The sequence below is a fragment of the Carassius auratus genome, unplaced genomic scaffold (genome assembly GCF_003368295.1).
Source record: "Carassius auratus strain Wakin unplaced genomic scaffold, ASM336829v1 scaf_tig00015266, whole genome shotgun sequence".
In the NCBI taxonomy this organism is placed as follows: Eukaryota; Metazoa; Chordata; class Actinopteri; order Cypriniformes; family Cyprinidae; genus Carassius; species Carassius auratus.
The window spans coordinates 24,919-48,343 of record NW_020524571.1 but is presented as its reverse complement, the minus strand read 5'-3'; the positions used below and the strand labels follow the sequence as shown (position 1 = coordinate 48,343).

The following is a 23,425-nucleotide window of genomic DNA, read 5'->3' as shown; positions in this document are numbered from 1 at the left end:
GTTAACAACTAGTGTTATTTTAGTATTATATACAGTATATATATATTTTATTAATTTATTAATATCCAGTTTATATTTTCAGTTTTCATTTTAATTTTAGTTTAGGTTTTTGTAATTTATGTACTACAACTGCAATTTTTTTTCAGTTGGTTGCCAGTGTCACCTATCTAATTTTGTGCAATATTTAAAAGTTTTACATTTAATATTTCTATTATATTTCAGCTTCATTGCGATAAATAAAAAAAGTTTTGGTTAACAACAAAAACACTGTCTAAAGGAAAGCATTTTTTGGCCTCTTTAATTGCGCAGTGTCTTTTTGTTTTTTTTTTCCCCGTAGCTCCAACATCTGAAGATGAGGCGAAGAGTCCTGAAGAAGATTCATTTGGAGTAAGATGTCTTTAAAAGCAAAAGGCTAAAGTTCTCCTTTAAATTCAAATTCAGCAGACGTATGTCATTGACTGCTGTATTGCTTTTCCTCTAGATGTCGATTGCTGTTGGTCTGGCTGGCTTTGGTTTTGTATTCCTCATTGTGATTTTCGTCCTCATCAACAAATACAGCAGGCGCAACAAATTTGGGATAAAAGGTATGACTCGATTATTTTGCTATATGTTGAAATAAAGGCAACTTTTTGCTCCATATTTTCAGGAAAGTGAGTGGATATGTGGCTGGATGGAATTTTATCCCTGGGGAATTGATTGGATTGTGAACAATGGTCTCTTTACGACAGGTGGTTGGATGGAAATAGTTTTGTCTTAATGTGTCTTAAGGTAAAAATCTAAGTATTCTCAATTCTCTTCATCCTTTCTTGAAGCAGCACAATAGATTTCCTCAGTCTTTCAGTTGTCAATCATCTCAAGGCACTCTGTAACATAACAGGAGTTCTCGGCTTTGGTTTTAGGCTATGTTTAGAGCCTGCTTTTAGACATGGTCTGGCAAGTCATGAGTCAGATAGGGTTTGGTTTGTGCTGTGTGGGTTTGTGTGAATAGAATTTGAGTTGAATGCATCCTCGGGTCTCAGACCTTGGGACGGCAGTTGGCGGAAATGCCTGCGAGTTTGCCTTTCTTTGGTTAGCCTGACTTCCTCCGCTAATATTATAGTTGAAATCACTGTGGAGCCAGTGTTTTCAGAGATCCGGTTTAATATTCAGGCCTACGTTTGTAGTTGAGGTGGGCAGTACCACAAAAAAAAAAAAAAAAAAAAACATATGACGATACGAGTCATTTTAGATCACGGTAACAATAATAATTGTAACACATTTTACAATTTTAAGTAACATAAGTAATCATTTTACACTTACACAGCAATGTTAAATGTAAGTTTATTTTAATATAAAAATGACTTTGTAAATTCTGGTTTGAATTGTTATTTCATTAAGTGCATTATTTGATCCTAAACATTACATTATTGTTGCTTCCATTAACGTTTGCATAGTTATACATTTAATTGGCATTGGAAATGACTGCAGACATGTCCTAACAGTTGAAAGAGGCAAACCTTCAAGGGTTTAAACTAAACATCAACAAATAACTCAAACTAAAAAGTGTTACAACTACCTTTTCTTTACTCCATCGCATTTATAAACCTGAGACTGCCATCTTATCCCAGACTTGCCCTCATTTCACTCAGTCTTTGAATAATGACTGTGTGTCCGATGCAATATGTCAAAGAGCAAACAAATTTCAGGAAATTATCTTTTGTTTCCCATCCGCATTGCTGACCTCACATCCATCTTCGCTTTTCAAAGATTGTTCTCCTAAACCTACATGAACACATTGAGTTTATGCGTAAGCCCCTTGACCTGCTCTTTCCTCATATGTGTCATAACATGAAACGCTCTCTCACTTTGTTGTGACAGTCCTGCGAGAGACAGAAATTATGAGTTCTGTTCACTCCGAGAGGAACGGCTCATTATGTTTCACGATTGTTGGCAAGGTTGAAGAGGCATAAAAGGATTGACACTCAAAGCGTGACGTCAATATGAGCCCTTTTCAGCATGCTGGCCTTCCCACAATACACCACTTGCACTGTTTTTCTCTTCAGATCAGCTGGAGGTCTTAGGCAGCCATTACCTCAGATTGAGCTGTATTGGATTTTTGCCTCATTCAATCATTCGGGAGCCTTTTTTTGCCGTTGGAGTTTGATCACAGAGTATTTTGAGGCAGCAAGTAATACCTGATTTTGTGTGTGTGTGTGCATTTTTCGCTTTTGGTGTTTGGACACTTGCTATTAAATCATAAAATCATGAACAGGTGTTGTGCCGCTCAACTTTCAGCAGGCTTTTCTTCCCTTTCAAGCCATTCAGGGCACTTCTGCTAATGGTAAAGCTTCATAATCTGGCTCAGTCTTCAATTTGATGTTTGGTGGTTATTGTGTGTAAATATCAAGAGAGGGAAATTCTTAATTTAAGTGCATTATCAATTTTTACCTCCAACTATCTTGGGAATTTGTATACTTTCTAGTAGTCTCCAATACTAAATGAACTAGTCAGATGGTAATTGTTTCTTAAGGTTATGTGCATGGAAGTAAATATACACTTTTGCATTGGGATGGCAATCATTTTCTGTAAAATATTCTGTATTACAAAATTGTGGCAAGGAAGAAAACATTGCATGGCTGCCTTTATAATGATCAACAGATTTTGGTTTTTGCTTCCATAAGTTCCTGATCTTGTGTAGGGAAACTTCTTTTAATCAGTTCCTGTCTGCTATGAATCAAAATGCCAATAACAAAACAGATAATTGATTTGCATTACCAAGAAGAAAGTACACAAGAAATGTTGTTTTCAAGCATTTCTCCTTGCAACATTTCCGCTGGGGATATTTAAGATGTTTTATTAAATTCAGTTCCACATAATGCATTCATTTCCTGTCAGGGGAGGATTATTTAAGAGAGCTTCAGGCTTTATCTGAATTATAATCAGACATTTTGTCCAGCCTCAGATCTGTAATATAATCAGATTTGTGTTTTTATTCAAGAAACTTGATCCATAAAATTTAAAATGTAAGTTTTTTCCTTATAGGTATATTTATTTAAAATAAATTCAACATATATATATATATATGCTTCATGTGCTTCAAGTTTTTAAAGAGCATAAGGAATACATTTGCAGACTGTGAAGTTAGGCGGAAAGCACTCACACAGTATGTAGATGTTTTGGATGGGTATTATGATAATTACTAACTGCGGGTATGCACTACTGCATTTAGGATAATCCGCATCCATCAGGATATGATGTTGTGCTCTAGGGCTTCTGTTTTTTGTTTTAAAAACAATACATTCCAAATAATGATACATTTAAAAGTTAAAATATACTGCATTACTTTCCTGGAACACTGCAAAAGAAGAAGCATTGAAGTTTGTATTTAATTTATTGAGCCAAGAGGTCAGTCTGTGATGTTATCATCCTAAATAGGTTAATGGAAGTGCAAAGAATGTATGCAAGTACACACCTGCATATCTGGCAATGCTTTTCACAAGTTTTTGTCTTTTTTTAGTTAACATTATAAAATGCATTAGTTTATAATGAACAATTTTTTTTTACAGTAATTATTAGCCTTTGTTAATATTAGTTAATACAAGTACAACAGTTACAACTTGTGCTTTTAATAATGTATGTAAATATAGAAATGTATATTACAAATGCTAAACCAATGTTGACAAATACTTTAGTGTGTTATTGTTATTGTGTTACAATAACTAAGTGTTATTGAAGCATTTTATTCTTACAGAGGCTGCATTTATTATTGGATCAAACAATATAATAAAAACAGTAATTTGTTAATTAAAAAAATTAAGGAATATTATTACAATTTTAAATAACTCTTTTCTGTCTGAATACATTTTAAAATGTAATTTATTCCTGAAATGCAACGCTGAATTTTTGCTGCTTAAAAAACATAAATTATTATTATTATCAATGATGAATCAATATTTTTGTAGAAACAATTTTTCCGATTTGATAGGAAGTTTAAAAGAACGGAATTTATTTGCTATTGAAATCATCTGTACTTTCACATCCTTTCTGAGCAAGTGTATTAATTTCTTTCAAAAATTAAACCGAAAACAAAAACTTAACAACCCCAAACTTTTTAATGATAGTGTACCTTATATATATGCTTGTTCATATCTTAATGTCATGTCAGACATCTGAAATGCCATGAGATCTGCTTTTTGCCAAATATTTGGGAGGAAGACTGAGTCATAGCTCATGACGGTAACTAACTGCATGTGACAGAGTTTATTTTAGCTTCACCGCAAAAACCCTCCGCTTTGCCTCCCTCCGCTCTTTGCCCTGATAGCTCACCTGCCTATTAAGATCCTATCATCACTGTCACAAGGGCTTAAACCTTCCTCGGCAACATTACTGCAATAAGCCAAGGGCTGTTTGGCACACATCATCAAACCCAAAGATTTCATGCCTGACTGACTCACCTTGCCCGAGCCAATGAAGCAGTCAATGTAGCCACACATAGAACAACAGCTCACATGTGAAGACACCCGCTCGCATGTCTGCAGTGACCCTGACATGCAGTTTCTTTGACAGAAGGCCACGTACAAAGACATAGTGAAGCTGTCGCTGATTCAGGACAATAGCCGTTTTCTGATGTCAAAATCACAGCAAGGACCCGCTGCCTTTTCCCCTCCTCCTCCACAGTGGAACAGGGCCATTCAGCTCTATTTTTCAATTTTGAAAAGCACTTCACTCCATTAAGATGGGGGTTTAAAAGGATACTTTCCCCATTGAATTAATGCACTTTGGGGTTTCAACCATATTCCTGCCCTACCTGCGCCCGGACTAGTATCTGTAATGACATCATTTTGGTAATAAAAATGAACATATCCCCCTCTTGAGATAGAAAACACCTCTGTTCCAAAAAATCCTTACTCATCTCATATTTGATCATTGTTTCAGGTTCATTTGTTGCTCAATTGCTCCCCAGCTCTCACACAGTGCCATTGTGAAACCACCATGCCTGACTGTAGCAGTATTTGGTATTATAAGTGGTGTTTGCTAAAGCATTTGAACAAACCTGAAACCTGAAAAAGTGTTAAACTTTGACTCATTACTCATCCCACACTGTTTGCACTACAAAGATGAATGATATCTCAATTCAAGTGGAAAAGTGAGGCCAGACTTGCATTATGTGTACTATGAAACAGAAGAAAGCCCAAAGACTTACATTGAAAAGGTCTTTCGAGCCATGTAATGGAGAGTAGCTTTTGGCATGGGATAAGCAACCACTCAGAACACTCTAAGCATCATTGAAGTAAGTTCTGCATAGATTTTTTTTTTTTTTTTTTTTTAGAATATGATAAAGGTTTTTTAAAAATCAGCATACTGGATTTTTTTATCATAGGTAGATGACTTAACCCGAATCCCATGTATCCATTCATATCTATCTATCCGCCATCCATAAATTCATTCGTTCATTCCATACATAAATCCACCCACTGGTTCATTCATCCAATTGTCCATCTGGCCTCTATCCATCTGTTCTTGCATCTATCTATCTGTCTGTCCATCCATTCATCCATTCATCCGTCTAACATCAATTATCTATCTGTCCATCCTTTTTATTCTGTCAATCCAATCATCCATCCATTCATTGCTTCCGACCATCCATCCATCCATCGATCCATCCATCCATTCATCTATTCATCCATCCATCCATAAAGTTTGACATCCATCTTTGAAATTTAAATTGCAATTAGGTATCCTTTTTTCTAACACAATTAAAATTCAGCTGATTTAAAAGCATTTAACATTAAAAAATATATGTACATGTGTTCTAAATTCAATTCAGAAATACTTACAACCGTGGTATTTTTTCTTTTTTTCTGTTTATAGTATGGTCTCTGTTTGTAGTAACCTGTGGATAGATTTTTTTTCTGTAAATGATCTGCTGTAAAGAACCTCTTTTTTCCCCAACATACTAGATAATACTGCATAGTTAAATCACTTAACCTCTCAATGCTATTCACCAGACAGATACTGCTCATCTCAACTCTATTATATAGGGAATAGGGGACATTGATAAACGCTGTTCTCTCCCTCTTAAGGCTGTATGAAATGGAGATGAAGGTGTGTGTCATGCAGAGACGAAGGGTCATTATTGGCCCCCTAAAGGCAGTGCACTAAATCAATTTCATGCTAGTGAAATGGCTTAGTCCCTCTTGCCCTAACACAATTAAACATAATAGAATCTGACGTGGTCTGGACGTGCTTTGATAATGATTTGGATGAGCACATGTAGATTATATAAAAACAGTTTGTATGCAGTTAATTGTGAACTAGTGAGATGAAATAGTTCCAGAACACCATTATCAGAATTCTCATTACAGACATGTTTGGTTTATTTTGGCCTTGTGTTTGTGGATCATTCTAGAGGAGAAGAAATCCTCAGCTAAAACTTCTCCCAGAAGAGAAACTATGGATCAGCCAATGAAACCAGAAAGAAAATGGAATGTTCAGTTATTGTGCATTTTGTTTAAAAAGTGTGTTTTTGTAATGTTTTATCATAATGCTATAGCTTGCTCGGACTTTGAGACAACAATCACTGGCTCCATTCTGGTATGTAATGCCCTGTTCATGATTAAACAAAATGGCTGTATTTGATAGAGCGAGAGGTTATTGACCACTGGTACAGTTAGATATTAATAGGACCATTAATTTAAAGTGACCTTGTTGAATAAAAGTATCAATTATAAAATAATACAAATATATATTGTCCTAGCTTATGCAAAATGTCAGTATTGTGTAAGCACCTGTTTCCATACATGCATTTATGTATATATGTACGTGCATTTATCCTGATCCCGATTATCCACGCTCTATATCCCAGTCTTCCATATACTTCTGTTTGACCTGTGCAATACGTTTTTGAAAACACTGGGGCATTTTGTGCATTAACTTTAGCGGAACTGTCATCTATAATAGGCAATTTCTGTGATCGTCATGGTGTGTTGTCACGGTTGTCACAGGAGAGGGGGATGTGATCGTGAAGAGTGCTGTAGAGGTGGAGAAATCATTTCTTTTCCAAACTGAATCAAGACTGTGTTTCCCCCTCAATAGTGTTCTGCATCCATTGATAGGTCACTTAATTTAATAGAGGTTCCACAATGCTCATAACGTCAATGATGAGAGCTATCGCGGTGCAGAATCAGAGTCTCTGTTAGTGTACACATCTCAAGCATTTGTGTTTCCTGAAGGAAATACCAGCATTTGCATGGCAGCAAAAATTATATTCAGCACAGATGGACAAATAGAAGATCAATCAAAACAGAAACAAGACCAAGTGCAATTCAGAATGCAGATTTTTACAGTGATGTCTTCGCTGTTGGCTACACTTTGAATACTGAACATTCTGTCAGTATAAATCAGTGTGAGTTTTTAAACTTTTTCCTTCACTTTCTTAAAAAGTATATGGTTTATAATAATTAAAAACAGATAGCACTCCCGAGGCTAAAATTATAACTTATATATAATTATAAGTTTGAATAGAGTCTGTATGATAACATGGCCCAGGCTGACTTACAGTAACAAAGTTTTGAACAAAGGAAAATTAATACAGTGTTTCATTGCAAGCAGAATAATTATACGATGCAATGCCACTTTGATGTTGATTTTTGCATAAAGATTAAAAAAAAAAGAATATATTTTTTTTTTTTGCACTGAAATTACTTATAGCAAAAAGTATGTAAAAATAGCATGTTTTCTGTTGTATGGAAGCTAAGAGGTCATGCATTGTTATTGTTCTCTCTTTTTTAGCTAAAATAAAAACATACAAAAAACAACATTATATAAGTATGCAGACTCAAGTTGGCTGGAAGTAAAATTGCCCAAAGAATCATTGATGATAAAGTTGTAGCCTTGTTTTCAAGTGTCATTCATATTAGAATGATTTCTGAAGGATCCTGAAACACTGCAGACTGGAGCAATGATGCTGAAAATTCAGCTTTGCATCACAGGAATGTTTTTAATGCATTTGTTTTATCAAATAAATGCAGCCTTTGTGAGCATGAGACTTTTGAAAAATCCTACCAACCCAAACTTTTGAATGCAAGTATACATGTAATGCACCTCCAAAATGTTTTTTTTTTTTGGACCTCCAGACTAAGAGCAACCTTCTAATGCATGGTCTTATAGGGTTCTGTAATATCCTGCATTAATTAATGACTGTAAAATTAGTCAGCACCCAAAAGGCCAAAGTTTAGATGAGCGTTTGCTTCTAAAAAGGCTTCTGTTCCCATGTCACAGCTTTTGTAACTTAATCTGTCTTAGTACTGCTTTTCTGCTCCAGTGGGAACAAATGCAGCCAATTTTTAATCATTGAGCATGATAATTAGCAACAATTGTAGAAGTAATTTCCCAGATTAGGCAACCTCAACAGAGCAAAGCATGTCCATTAACTTAAAGCTGGCTGCACACTGAATTCTTGCCACGATTTTGTCGTCTGATTCAGACGATTTTGTCGTCTGAGACTAAATTTGAAGGTTGCATAGTGTTACATGCTGACTAATGTTAGATTCATTGCTTTTGTAATAAATCTTGCACAACCTGAGAAGCAATAATCGTAAACGTTGGTAAAACTTGCATAGTGCATATACAGTAGCTGGTTTAAATTGAATATAAGGCACATGGTGACTCTTCTTGGAATAGGAGTTTGTTGAATTGTCAAAAGAACAGTTCACCAAAAAAGTTGCTAAAAATGCATTTACTCTCAGGACATCCAAGGTGTAATGAATTTGTCTTCATCAGAACAGATTTGGAGAAATGTATCATTACATCAGATACAACAGATCCTCTTCAGTGAATGAGTGCCGTCAGAATAAGATTTCAAACAGCTGATAAAAACTTCATAATAATCCACAAATATGAGTCCTCTATACATAATTTTTGGTGAACTATTCATTTAAGGCCATCCGACCAATATGTCACTGCCAATATGTCAAGGACAACTTGTGTTTTGTATAAAAAATAAAGAAAGTGAATTATATTGGAACTCCACATTAAATGTACTGCTTTCATAGTAGATGATTTTGTGGTGGCTAAAGGCAAGAATGTTGCTGGATTGAGCCCTAGATGATCCGATTCACGAAGTATGACCATTGTGCCTTTGAGTAAAGCACTTAACCCCAGTTGCTCCAAGGGAATTGTTGTAATGTAGGTTGCTTTGGATAAAAGTATCCACTAAATAAAAATAAATCTCTAAATCTGTCATTTATCAGTCACCTGGGTTAAATTGTTGTTCCCCCTGACAGGATAATATGCACAATTTATGGCACATTGTGATAGTATAGCATTGGGAGATCCTTGGTAACTCGAAAATCGAATGTTTTCCTTATTTTATTTTCAGCATATATAGGATCTCCTTTGAAGGCATGCGAAGAGTCACGTATCTCAGACATTAGTCAATGACACAGTGATCCATCCAGTTGATCTGCTAGAGGAACACTTGTAGCCTTTCACTGTACATCTCAAAAACAGCGTCTGCCATGTTCTGATACCAGCGTCATCCCTCAGAGAACGCGTCATGTTCACTGTAGATGAGTGGGCGAATGCAAATCAGCCTTATTTCCAGCGCTCGAGTGTTTGTTAAACAGCACAGAAATCACTGCACTCTCAGAATCACACACCCCGAAAATAGTCTATAATCGTTTTAATCCCAGATGTGGGAGGAAGTTGCTTTTTTTAAAGATCGCAATTTGCTTCTGAAAAATGTCAGCACACACTGTGTGTTAGAGAATGTGAATCACTCATCACCCTCATATGTTGATTAAACAAAAGGAATATTCTTATTGTTGAGAAATGCTAGTCAATATATATATGATCTCGCTCTCTCGCTCTTGCTCTCTCTCTCTCTCTCTCTCTCTCTCTCTCTCTATATATATATATATATATATATATATACATATATATATACATATATATATATAAACATACACACACACACACACATATATATATATATATATATATATATATATATATATATATATATATATATATATATATATATATATACATAAAGGATTATTAGGTACACCTGTTCAATTTCTCATTAATTCAATTATCTTATCAACCAATCACATGACAGTTGCTTCAATGCATTTAGGTGTGTGGTCCTGGTCAAGACAATCTCCTGAACTCCAAACTGAATGTCAGAATGGGAAAGAAAGGTGATTTAAGCAATTTTGAGCGTGGCATGGTTGCATGGCTGTGTATTTCACAATCTGCTCAGTTACTGGGATTTTCACGCACAACCATTTCTAGGGTTTACAAAGAATGGTGTGAAAAGGGAAAAACATCCAGTATGCGGCAGTCCTGTGGGCGAAAATGCCTTGCTGATGCCAGAGGTCAGAGGAGAATGGGCCGACTGATTCAAGCTGATAGAAGAGCAACTTTGACTGAAATAATCACTCGTTACAACCGAGGTATGCAGCTAGATATTTGTGAAGCCACAACACACACAACCTTGAGGCGGATGGGCTACAACAGCAGAAGACCCCACCACTCATATCCACTACAAATAGGAAAAAGAGGCTACAATTTGCACAAGCTCACCAAAATTGGAAAGTTGAAGACATGGAAAAATGTTGCCTGGTCTGATGAGTCTCAATTTCTGTTGAGACATTAAGATGGTAGAGTCAGAATTTGGCATAAACAGAATGAGAACATGGATCCATCATGCCTTGTTACCACTGTGCAGGCTGGTGGTGGTGGTGTAATGGTGTGGGGAATGTTTTCTTCACACACTTTAGGCCTCTTAGTGCCAATTGGGCATTGTTTAAATGCCACGGCCTATCTGAGCATTGTTTCTGACCATGTCCATCCCTTAATGACCACCATGTGCCCATCCTCCAATGGCTACTTCCAGCAGGATAATGCACCAAGCTCACAAAGCTCGAATCATTTCAAATTGGTTTCTTGAACATGGCAATGAGTTCACTGTACTAAAATGGCCCCAAAGTCACCAGATCTCAACCCAATAGAGCATCTTTGGGATGTGCTGGAACGGGAGCTTCATGCCCTGGATGTGCATCCCATCTCCATCAACTGCAAGATGATATCCTATCAATATGATCCAACATTTCTAAAGAATGCTTTCAGCACCTTTTTGAATCAATGCCACGTAGAATTAAGGCAGTTCTGAAGGCGAAAGGGGGTCAAACACAGTATTAGTATAGTGTTCCTAATAATCCTTTAGGTGAGTGTATACAGTATATAATAAATCTGAATATTAGAATGATTTTTGAAGGATCATGTGACACTGAAGACTCAATATGTGAGTGTGCTCTGCTTGTCATGTCACATTGTTGGCTTAGCAACATACTCTCAAACTCAAGTGTTTTAAATAAGGAATTATGAACTGCTGTTTGTGTGCCATGATCGTGAAGAGGGTTGCTACATATGTAAAGCACTTCAAACCAGTCAATTTTGCGGTTCCATGTTGTTAGTATGCTTATGTCTTCGACACTAACAGCCTAATTAGATAAGCAAGACCGCTCACTTTTGGAAAAGAGCTATTGTAAATCTGTCTAATTGCTGTAATAAGAGAGACATGTCAAGAGTTCTTCTGAATGGAAGTGATATAAGGTGATTTAAATACAGTACAGTAGTTAATTGGCAGGATTTAATGGATGGCATGATCCTCTCAAACATGAGTTTGAAATTTACTTAAAAGATACTGGTAATCATATATACGTCAATCATATATTATGTATTACTTGTCCAATTTGGTCTCCACTTTGCGTGCCAATCTAATTACCCTCTCTGGGACATGGGCTTTCTGGAAATCACTAAGAGAGAAACCATGAATCATGTTGCATCCTCAAGAACTTGATGAATCAGACCAGTGTTGGTTAGTGTTTGCAGAAAAAAAGCACAAAAAGCTACCCACTTATGTCTTTCGCAGACATTAGCAGAGCGTCTTTCTGAGGACTAATACAACAATTACAGACGGACAAGCATGAGATGAGATACGGGTATTCCTTTTGATTCACACATAACAAAATGACTTCAAGGGCAGCATCGGAAAATCAAAGAAGGGTTGGAACTTAAAAAACGCTGCTATCGTTCAGCAGCACACTGATTGCTGGAGGATATTCTGCCTCGTGTAGGAAATAAATTGAAAGGGTTATGGACAGAATTTATTGAAATCCTAACAAAAGCTGTTTGCTTTCTCTCAAACAGTGATAAGCCTCAGGCAGTATTCGGTGCTGCAAAGCCCCCTCATCGAGTATTTATATGACATCTGAAAGAGCAGGAATTAAGAAAACACAGTGTGAATGTTTGAAAACTGTAGAAATGATTTAAATGCATCGGAAGCTCTCCCGTTGACTAAAGCAAAACACTGAAGTTTGTCATTAGTGCTGTTTAGAATAGAAGTGCCACTTTACATTAGAGTGGTATCCTTAAAGAGGTCATATCGTGAAAAATTTATGAATTTTTTCTTGATGCTTTGAAAGCGAACAGTTTGATGTAGCAATTAATTCGTAAACCTGGCTATGGAAGAAACCTTAACTAATATTTTCAAGGGCATTTATCTACAAAACTGAATTAATGAATTTTTAATTAAATGGAAATTCATGTAAATAAAAATAATTACTTAAAACTGTCAGAAAAAAAAAAATAGATTTAGTATTTTTACATTAACAGTAATAGGTTATTCTATTTATTAAAACCAAGTCTCATCAGTTTAGCATTTTACATTTATAATAAATCAAGGCATTATTTAACAAAATATTTTGTAACAATATTTTGACACTGTATATTTTTATATTTTATTATTAATTCTATATTTTATTTATTAAGTGGTGTTCAGCTGTTCTTTTTGATAATGAACTTATTTCTGGATCATCATTCATCAGAGCTCGGTAAACAATGATTACCAAGGGCCAGATCTGGATCCAGCCCAGCTTATCCAGCCCACGACTTGTGTGAATGTTGTGCTGGGCTAAATAAATGACTAAATAAAACAGGACAGAAACAAATAATGATATTACTGAATTCACAGCAAATGCAACAAACTTAAAGGGGTGATAAAACACGATTTCACTTTTCTAACTTTAGCTAGTGTGTAATTTTCCTGTGTGAGCATAAACAACATCTGCAAAGTTACAACGTTCAAAGTTTTAAGCAAAGGGAGATATTTGCTTTTAAAGAAATCAATTTCTAAGGACTACAGCAAACGGCCGGTAGGGACTACACGACATTCCTCCAGGGTTGCTGACGTCACTAAGCCCAATATTTACATAAACCCCTCCTCCGAGAATAATAAATTAGGTGGGGGGCGAGGCCATTTTATATTGCTGTGGAGATTGAGAAGAGTTGTTGTATGCTGGAGTATTTTTGCCGCGATGCCGACGAAACGCTGTTATTTTCATCCGGATTGCAGGTCCACTTTGTTCAGCCTTCCTAGGGACGGGGAAGTTAGGGATCAATGGTTAAAATTTATTTTTAACTCGGTCCCTCAAAATTATTACCCAAATCTCGCTCTCTGTGCTGCACATTTTACGGAGGAAAGCTTCCACAATCTTCGCGAGTTCAATGCAGGATTCGCCCAACGGCTTGTCCTAAAAGATGGAGCAGTTCCAACTTTAAAAACAGAAGCTGTTTACGGGCAACAAGCTGTAAGTATGACTTATTTTTCGTCGATGTGTTTTACTGTATTGGTTTGTATCGGCTGTATTGCTAATTGTACGTTGTATCAAGGAAGTGAACAAATAACAACGCTGTTTGGCTCTGCATACCAGTTTGTTAAATGCTTATTCATACTTAACGTTATGCGACAAACACCCTAACGTTACAAACTTTTTTACTTAATCTCAACAACGAACTTGGAATTAGTGTATATTATTATTTGATTGGAGCGTTTATGTATTGTTTATCTACATGTTTGTTAATCTGCAGGCATGCTAAACATGGTTCTGTGTTTGATTTGGCTACTATAGTAAAGCCAATGTTTAGTGTTCGTTTTGGGTTTATAGTTATAGCGACAGATATTTGGTTATAAGCGTTCTAAAAATACAAAAGTAACGTTTCCATTCAGTACCGATTACTATAGATCTTCACTGTTTAATCAAAAATTTGTCAGAGCAATTATATGAAAATCTTGCTTATGAAGCTTATTTTTTGTGGTCCAATGATTACTATCCAGTAATTTTTTCCTACTATTTTACATGTCAAATGTATGTTTTAAGCTGTAATTTGAACATTGATTACATATTGTCATTATTTCTTACAGACAACATCTCAGCAGGGTGCGAGTTCCCAAGAGCTCCCCACTACATCTACACTTCATGAAGTTGGATGTCAGTCAGACCCTATAGAGACCGAAACTGTAGCCACAGAGATAAAGCCAAAGATGCGATCAGTGGGCACACAACTTTCAATGGGTACATTGAGCAGTTTCCACTTAAGGAGCAAAGATATGAAATACACACATTAAATATGTTTGTGTTACTTTATCATATGCAGTTCTAGTACATATTGTCTTTTTTATTATAATTGTTATACCGGCTACTGAAACTTATGTGTATGAGAAAGTGGCTTATGTTTCTCACTGTAAAAAAAATTGTAATAGCATGACCGATGGTTATGAGTAATTGTATTTTTTACTTTTTTTTTGTAGGCATTCAGGCAATATATTATGGCCATGATGTGGGCACCCAAACAACTGACATGTTTCCTGATGTGCAGCTGTCTTCAACACCAGTAAGGGGCTCAGTCTTCAGGCCCAGTAAGAGACCTCGTCTGGTGTTAGATGAGGAAGAAGAATCAGAATTAAATGTCGAACCCACTGATTCCACATATAACCCAGATTCTGTTGTCACTGAAGAATCAGAATTGGCGTAAGATATAAATACATATTTACACACTTTTTTTTACCAATACATTTGTGTTTAAAAATATATATAAAACATGAAAGCAACTTCCTAATATTTATTCTTTTTATATCGCCTTAGGATAGATCCACAGCCCGACCACAGCGATAACAAATACATTGTTTTTGAAAGCTGTCTTCGAGAGCTGTTTGTGTCCTGTCCAATTTGTAAGACAAAGTGTGTTGTCCAGAGCAGACGAAGGGGGACTTTTGTTGCATTCACCCAGCTTTGTGAAAAGTGTAACTACTACAGACAGTGGCAGAGCCAGCCCATTGTTGGGAGTACCCCACTTGGAAACCTGCTATTGTCTGCTGCAACGTATTTTACCGGTGGATCTTTTAAACAACTAGAGAAGGTATTACAATTTACAATAAAATTTACAAAAAATACTGTGTTGTTTCAGTATGTATGTACTGTATGATTTCTATGTTAATAGATTTTCAAAGCCATGAAGCTCCAGATGATGCATTTCGTAACTTTTAGGATTCATGCCAGGAATTTCATTGAGCCTACCATAATACACCAGTGGAACCAAGATCAACTAAATCTTATAAGACAGCTGCAAGAGGGAGGAAATGTTGCTGTGGCTGGAGATATGCGTGCTGACACGCCAGGTACGTTTAGAGTATATTTGAAAAAATCACAGCGTTTATTTTATAGTCTTTGAGTTCTCCTAAAATATTATGATACTGATGTTCTCAGTAATGTTCTATATCTGATTATGATGTTTACAATAGGACACTCAGCAAAATTTGGCAGCTACACCATTTTGCACATGGAAACCAACAAAATTCTGGATCTTCAACTAGTTCAGGTTAGTAATTAAGCATTTAAAAAAGTGTTACATTTTCTTTTATCTGTTATTGTTTATACTCTACTCTTTTTGTACATTTGAAATGTTGTGTACCCAACAACAGAGCAATGAGGTTGGTGGAAGTTATCATATGGAAAAGGCGGGATTGAAGCGTTGTCTTGATAAGCTGGAGTCTAATGGTTTAGCTGTTGACTACATCGTCACCGATCGCCATCCGCAGATTCAGAAGTACCTGAGGGACCGCAATATCACTCAGTTCTATGACGTGTGGCACTTTGAGAAAGGTAATTATTTATCTTTGTATTATTAATTGATACTTATTCAGTTAATTGTTAAACCTAACATGTACATTTTTATTTTTGGGGTAATTTGATTTTCTTGAAATAATGATTGTACAACCAAGCTTTTACTTTGTACAGGTTTATCTAAGAAACTTGACAAACTTTCAAAGATGAAGGACTGTGAGGTGCTGAAAAAATGGTTGCACAGCATCAAAAACCATGTTTACTGGAGTGCGATTTCCTCTGAGTCTGGGCCAGAAAAGGTGGCGAAGTGGAATTCACTGCAGAACCACATACAAAATGTACATGTTCATGAGAACCACCTCTTCCCCAAGTGTGAACACCCAGACAAAGTTTCCAGGGATCCAAAAAAATGGTTCCAACCAGGTATGACTGTATAGAGAAACAAAAGACAATAGAATGACAGTAAAATAGTAAAATTATGAAGATTTTCTTCATTAATTATCTGTTTGGCTACAGGATCAATAGCGCTCCATAAAGTGGAAAAGCTATTATACAACAAGAGAGTTCTCAAGGATATAGAAAAGCTCAGCCACAACTTTCAGACGTCATCACTGGAGGCTTTCCACAGTCTGATTTTGCGTTTTGCCCCAAAGAACGTGATTTTCCCTTTCATAGGAATGTTGTGCAGGTAATAATCTTTGACATGTTCAGTAATATTTGTAAACATTGTTTCTAACAATTGTTATGGAAATGTTTTTTTATTCATTATTTTATTAATATTAATAATCTAGCAGAGATATAAAGAGATCGAGAGCCTCCCATCTTGGCGAGCACTCTCACATTCTCTTGACTGACTGTGCGACTGTGAGCCTTTCTTGCAAGAAAGAAACCATTATAATCATTGATTGAACATTTGTCTCTTATTCTGAATTGTTTGTTTATTTGTCACAACACAGTCTACTAATCTTTTCATATTTTATGGACTGTGCACTGATTATAGGCTGTATCTTGCAGCGATGCACTATAATGAAAATGCTAACCGTGAGCAGGCAACAACAACAGCAAAGCCAGTGAAAATAGAACCAACATACAGTAAGTTGTAAAATGTTTTATTAACAATAATATAAAAAAAGCTATAATAAAATAAATATAAGCTTACAAAAAATATTTATGAATATTACACAAATGTTAATTATAAAACAAAGGTAGATTATTTATCAGTAATTATATAAACCCATAGAGGGACTCCGTATTCTGTTTTTTACAGACCATATCGATGACCTTATGAGCCTTCTGTTACATAAAGTCTTTGTGGACCCCAAGCCATATGCGGAAGAGCTGCATGCAATCCCCATTCCACCTCCTCTGTCATCACAGTATGAAAAACCTTCATAGAAGAGGTGATTGCCCAGCATGTGTCACGATTCAGTCGAGGGGAGGCCGGAACCCAACATACTGTCCCGCTGGATCAGGAAACTGTAGGCGGATCCGGTTAACAACACATGAGGGGATGACAACCCTCACACTACGTCCTAGGTAGCCCCAGCACCAGCTGACAAAACTGCGAAAGGCCAGATAACGGAAGCGCCTATGGCAGGAACAGAAAACGTCAATATTAAAACCAGTGGTATATTGGAAACATGTATATGTGATGTGAAAATATGTTTGATAAAAATTGATATTTTGATTTAATTTTTTCTTTGAATAACATGTCTTGTGTAAATATATATTGTATCTATTGTCTTTTATTTATATTATTTTACACAACATAATTTCATAAAATGTAATAAATACTTACTCCTCTTCATTTCTGCGTCTCACTGGTCCATAGTCGGCTCTGTAAATATTATTGATATTTTGCAAAGTATACGGATTTAAGCAGTTTGGTTCAAAACCTGGATGCTCAACCATACATTTAGGAGGGTCTGGAACCTCCATCATTCGTTTTACAACCTAAACAGTAACGTAAGACAATGAGAACATACTCTACAATTAACCTATGTTCATCTTTTAAATATGAAAAAAGGATTATACAGAACTATTAACACATTATGCATAATTTTGGTACTAGCTTATTACACTACCTTCTGTATTTCTTTGCAGCAGATGTTTTCCTCTTCAGTTGGCATTTTTGCACAGTTATTACATGTACACCTAATAAAATATATATATATTTTAAATAAAAAAGGTTCTTGAATACTTTTGTTAATAGACAAACACTTATTATTGTTATAAATTCAACATCAACTATTATAATTAGTACAATTAAATAACAGCGTATCTAAAAAAAGTATTAGATAACAACAATAAAAAAACATACCATTCTGAAACGTCATTTAACAGCCGTTCTTGAACAGGAAATGCTCCATCATCTTCATCAAAATTTTCTGGGTCCGATTCAGGCTCAAATTGGTATGGTTTTATTGACGCCATTGTTTCTAATACCCCCAAAGCACTGACTACTGGTAAAGGTAAGGGGCGTGACGTTACCGAAAAACACAGTGTGTTGTGATTCGCTAGGCGGTTAGCGAATCACAACACACTGGGGCAGCTAACCAATCTGAGCCCATTGCCATTTTTGTGGGACTGGCTTCATGGAACCCGGAAACCATCAGACCGTTTTACATGGAGGGACGGAGCAGTGTAGAGTAAAGGTAAAATATATGAAAAATAATGCATTTTTTTAAAAAACGAAGCATGAACATATGTTACAGTGCACCCCACGAACACAATCAAGCCTTCGAAAAACCGTGTTTTACCACCCCTTTAATAATGCATTTTTGTCACTTGGACTTGACAGTAAAGCACAGATTTTGAGCTTGAATGCAGACAATTGACTGTTATTCTGTCATAATTTCCTAACCCTCATGTCATTCCAAACCTTTACGACTTAGTTTCTTCTGTGGAACACAAAAGAAAATATTTTGTATAATGTTATCAAAAAACAATTTGGTTACCCTTGATTTCTACTTCACAGAAGAAGAAAAAAATTGAATTTCTCAAATTTTATGTTCCACAGAATAAAGAAATTCATACTGGTTTGGAATGACACGATGGAGAGTAAATGATGACTGTTTTAATTTTTGGGTGAACTATCCCTTTAAGGACTTTAACATTTGTATGTTAACACCGATATTTATGTTAACGCCGATATTTATCTGTAATCAGGCTCTTATTGAATTAAAATTTTACTTGAATTAAAATTAATTAGACACTTATAGAGAAGGAAGCTATTCTGTTCAATTATCTGAATGGACCAAGCATTACGCTGTTTATCATTTTACATTGTGACGGAAGCGCAGTGCACCTTTGCCATCAACTGTGCGGGTAACTGATCCCGCTCTGCTTTTTCATCGAGTAGCAACACTTCAAACTTTTAGAGTATTTGCTTTTTGCAGTTTCGCATGCGCTGTAATGGCTTCGGTGATCAGCACACTACTTGACCCGATGGCCAGTTCATATCTGCTGGTCACTGATGTGGAGATGTATACCTTTGATTTCAACAAGCTTGCTCACTAAAAAAACCCCACAGATCATGCTTTCAGGCCATTTGAGGTTTGATTTTGACGTGGCAAAGTATCAATATGTAAGTGTGTGTATTGCTTACAGTTTAAAAAGACTTTCCGTTAATGCATTCATTTAATTTATTCAAACTGATTTGCAAAAACGTAATATGCATGAACACAAGAGGCGGGATGTACAATTTTATTCAATTTTTTTTTAATATATTTGTTTCTCCAGTAATTCTGCAGACAATTCTCCAATGTCTGCAAGTACTAGTCAAAACTGCAACTCTGTTAATAACTATAAATAGCTAGATGAATCTAAATGAAATACTTCTCATATCTGCCTTTGATGAGCAAAAACAGTGTTCACAGGGGAATCCCTGCGTTCTAGACACTGTAACAGGGTCACAGACAACATCAAAACAAAAATGCTTTTATTTCTAACACGTGTTTGAATTATTAAATGAAGCGTTTTGCACTTTCTTTAGTTTTGTTCTCATTTTGAGCTTGTTTGTTCCTGTCTTGTGATGGGATTAACACAGCTAAATTATGATTTAAGAGCCGCAAAATATAGTCCAAGGGCCCCTGTGTGTGATTTGTTTGTGTTTAATGAACCTCTTGGGCTACCCATAGAATTCTATCTAGAATTAACTGGAGAGCTAAAAAGAAATGCTGATATGATGCATGTTATGTAACTGTCTGTGGCACGACATGAGGAGAATCAGACAATAATTACATTCTTGCCTCTAGCACTGTGTCTGATTGAGCCCATTATGCGAACCCAGATTTTGGGTGACAGCGGCTCACCTCTGTGATTATCTGTACTGCACATTTAAGATTAGCGGGTGTGTATTTCAGCTTTCTGTTTGCCACGGTATTTGCAGATGTATTTCCTAGACTCTTTGAGTTGTGATTGAACCCTGTCTGGTGCTTTGGTCGGGCGAGCTTCAGGAGATTGTTATTGTCTTTGGTTATTGTTGTGATTTCCTTTCCTTCAGGCCTCTTAGAACCAAACTTGGGACCCTGCATTTGTCTATAAATTCATTTGGATTCACATGAAGACATACAAACTGTCTACATGTGCACATTTCCTAACATTTATCACAGAGGGAGCTTTATGAAATATAATAAAATACAAAAGCAAAATACATATGTTTTGTATATTTATTTACATGCTTAATTTATATATTTACAAAAAATATTTCACACTATTGGCAGAGATGTCAAAATGTTCATTTTGGATAATATTTTTGCTTTAACCCTTTGTTGTAATCAGTGATAGGCTTCATTATTGACTGGTTCTTGTGTTCTTTACTAATTGAATAACCTGTATGAGATTGGTTAACATAAAAGAGGCTATTTTATTGCTAGTGGAATTGCCAAGTTCTGTCATCAGACGGTTATTCATAGAAGTTTACATTGATTACCATAATAGCCAACAATAAACCACGCACTCAAGTTAATGCAACCCATAAAACCGAGATTGATTATTGATCAGACTTAATCTTTAACAAAAGCTATGGTTATGTTTGGAATGCAGTCCAAGTGTACTGCACAGTATACAGTATATAATACTTTCCATTTAGTAAGAATAGTATGTGATACAGAATGCATGTTGCACATATGTTGTATGTTTCAAAAAGTAGTATGCTACATTGTTGTCACATGACCCTATTTAATTTAGCAAGTGTTATAGAAGTTACATTTCAGAAATATGAACAGATATTTTAGATTGTTTTTTTTCTTCTTCATCAAAATAGTCTAAAAAGGACTTAAAATGTGTAGCCTTGGTTTAAGTGTTTTGTATTTGTAGGACAGTGCAAGAGTACTGTGAGCACTTTTTCAACAGTCAATATCATGTCACTAAATTAATAAATAAATAAAACAATAATAAAAAATAAAATAAAAGGTAATTGCGACTTTTCTTATCACAGTTCAGACTTTTGAGTTGGACTTTTGAGTTGATATCACAATTCATATTTTTTTAGTGAATTCAGAGAAATTGCAAAACAAACTCAACTTGGAGAAAAATAAATCAGAATTGCAAGATAAAAAGTCATGACTCTGAGAGAGAGAGAGAAAAAACTGAACGTGAGATAAAAACGTACAATTGTTAAGAAAAAAAAAATATTAAACCCAGAGTTGGGAGTTTATATCTCAAAATTTTGAGTTTGTATGTCATAATTTTTTCTTTCTCAGAATTATAAGAAAACAAGTCAGTTGTGGGTCAGTTCCATAGCATACATAGATAGATATCCATACAACCTCAAACACTTATTCTACCTGCAGCCTATATAGCATCCTCTCATTTGAGTCCAATATGAATTGTTGTACTAGCACTAAAGAGTCCAAATCTATTTTCTCTGCATTTGCTGTGGGGATTCAATGCAGCTTGTTGAGTTTTCCTTGCACTGTTGGATCAGTGAAGTCATGGGGCCATGCAGTAGCCTGATCAATAGCAGTCTTACTGTCAGAATCTGAATGATCACATGTCTCCTTGCGCTCCCTGTGACTGTAATAAAAGGTAAATATTTAATGGCCCCTGCCCAATCGTGGCCCACCACTGACTGCCCAGGATGATGCAACCGTATCAATTTTGATCACACCTCCGTCGGTTTAAATGGTTGGAGTCTGAGTGAAGAAAGCAGCTCTTTATTGTTTCATTGCAGTTCTGTTCAGGAGAATGTGTGCTAGTGTAGAGTAGGAATAAATCTGCTCCAATGCTTTTAGAGTGCTTGCCTAGCTTTTCTAGTGTTCATAAAGCCTTGGTAACATTATGAATTACACAATCTACACAAGTAGATTTTTTCTTGTTAAGGTAGTCACGTGTCCACTACATTTCTGTTTTGAGTCTGCTCAATACAGTTGCATAATGTTCTCGACCATTGAGTTAATGATTGTTTTTATTTACCCTTGTAACATATTGACATATTGCTTGCGAACTGATGTGGTTGTACAATGACAAACTAAATTTTTACATTTTGCATTAATTTTTATTTTTTTTGCTTGATGAAATTGTTTCCTTTTTTCCATTACTATAATATTAAATCGAATATTCCCATTAATATCCAATCGTTACTCTATATTAAATGATTTATTATTTGTACCTCAATATTGTACAGTATGTAGTATCCATGGAAGTATTTGCTTTACCTTCTTTAATTTATGCAAATTTTATGCTGAGTAGTAACAAGAATCTAATCAGAATTACCACTTAGAATAATTGTAATTATTGTATTGAGTTTAGATCTAGATTTATTTAAATGTGATAAATTGTTACAAAAATAATGCCATGCAAATCTTAAATGCTCTTAAAATCTGCATAACTCTCTTAATGCAAGAAATAAACATTTAAATACATTTACCTATTTATTTTTCAGGGTAAAATGACCATGGCTTTTTGTGAGATACAGCCCATTAACACCAGTGGCTAAAAACGAACTAAACTTGTATAATGCGTATGGTTGGTTTAGCATTGTTGTAGAATAAAATATTATCCTGCTTTTCTCCCAAAGCTTTTTATATAATCATAAAGAAAATAAATGATCAGCCCAATGGAGGAGTCATACATTTCCTATAGCCTACTTCGTGAAGGATCATCAATAACGGCCGTCTGTATCCCTCAGAGTGAGATTTGACTGGGAACACCAAGACTTACACTCAAATGTTTAATATTGAACTCTCAGATTTACTTTGTGCCAACAAGCATCATTTCTCACTAGGACCCTAAATGTCAAACTCAAAAGACCAACCAAAACATATGTGGTTATATACATGGGGTGTGTTTACTTTTACCTACAGTATGTGTTCTGTCACCACTTGAGCTTTAGCAGTTCAGAGAATTGCAGACGATTGCATAGCTTCTTCAGTCTGACATTCATGTACGTTTATGGTTAAGACATTTTATAGATGCTTTTGTCCAGAATACACATAAGAAACTGTTGTGGACAAACAGGCAGTTTAACATGCAAA

The 23,425-nt window shown here is 35.6% G+C and overlaps 3 protein-coding genes across 4 annotated transcripts in view; 2 read left to right on the top strand and 1 right to left on the bottom strand.

Annotated features, from left to right (window-relative positions):
* The window catches only part of LOC113074629 (NT-3 growth factor receptor), an 82,856-nt gene that overhangs the window by 36,329 nt on the left and 23,102 nt on the right, over positions 1–23,425 (top strand). The window contains exons 9-10 of the mRNA XM_026247457.1: positions 338–387; positions 482–584. Of these exons, the coding sequence (XP_026103242.1) occupies positions 338–387; positions 482–584 (153 nt within the window). The remainder of the gene's footprint in view (positions 1–337; positions 388–481; positions 585–23,425) is intronic.
* On the top strand, positions 13,049–17,365 carry LOC113074630 (uncharacterized). 2 transcript variants are annotated; one of them, XR_003280678.1, is made up of 11 exons: positions 13,049–13,634; positions 14,249–14,399; positions 14,636–14,855; positions 14,970–15,243; positions 15,325–15,502; positions 15,626–15,702; positions 15,806–15,986; positions 16,122–16,370; positions 16,464–16,635; positions 16,962–17,039; positions 17,215–17,355. XR_003280678.1 is itself a non-coding variant. In XM_026247458.1 (11 exons), exons 1-11 carry the CDS (start codon positions 13,362–13,364, stop codon positions 17,340–17,342), a joined length of 1,995 nt encoding a protein of 664 aa, XP_026103243.1. In that variant the 5' UTR covers positions 13,273–13,361; the 3' UTR covers positions 17,343–17,365. The 2 variants fall into 2 exon arrangements, 1 of the variants encoding a protein (XP_026103243.1); XM_026247458.1 differs by having other exon boundaries at positions 13,273–13,634; positions 16,948–17,039; positions 17,215–17,365.
* Positions 17,350–18,711, bottom strand: LOC113074631 (P2X purinoceptor 7-like). Its single transcript, XM_026247459.1, has 4 exons — positions 18,268–18,711; positions 18,032–18,101; positions 17,746–17,900; positions 17,350–17,535 (listed from the first exon to the last, which is right to left on the bottom strand). The coding sequence occupies exons 1-4, from the start codon at positions 18,378–18,380 to the stop codon at positions 17,373–17,375; spliced, it is 501 nt and encodes a 166-aa protein (XP_026103244.1). The 5' UTR covers positions 18,381–18,711; the 3' UTR covers positions 17,350–17,372.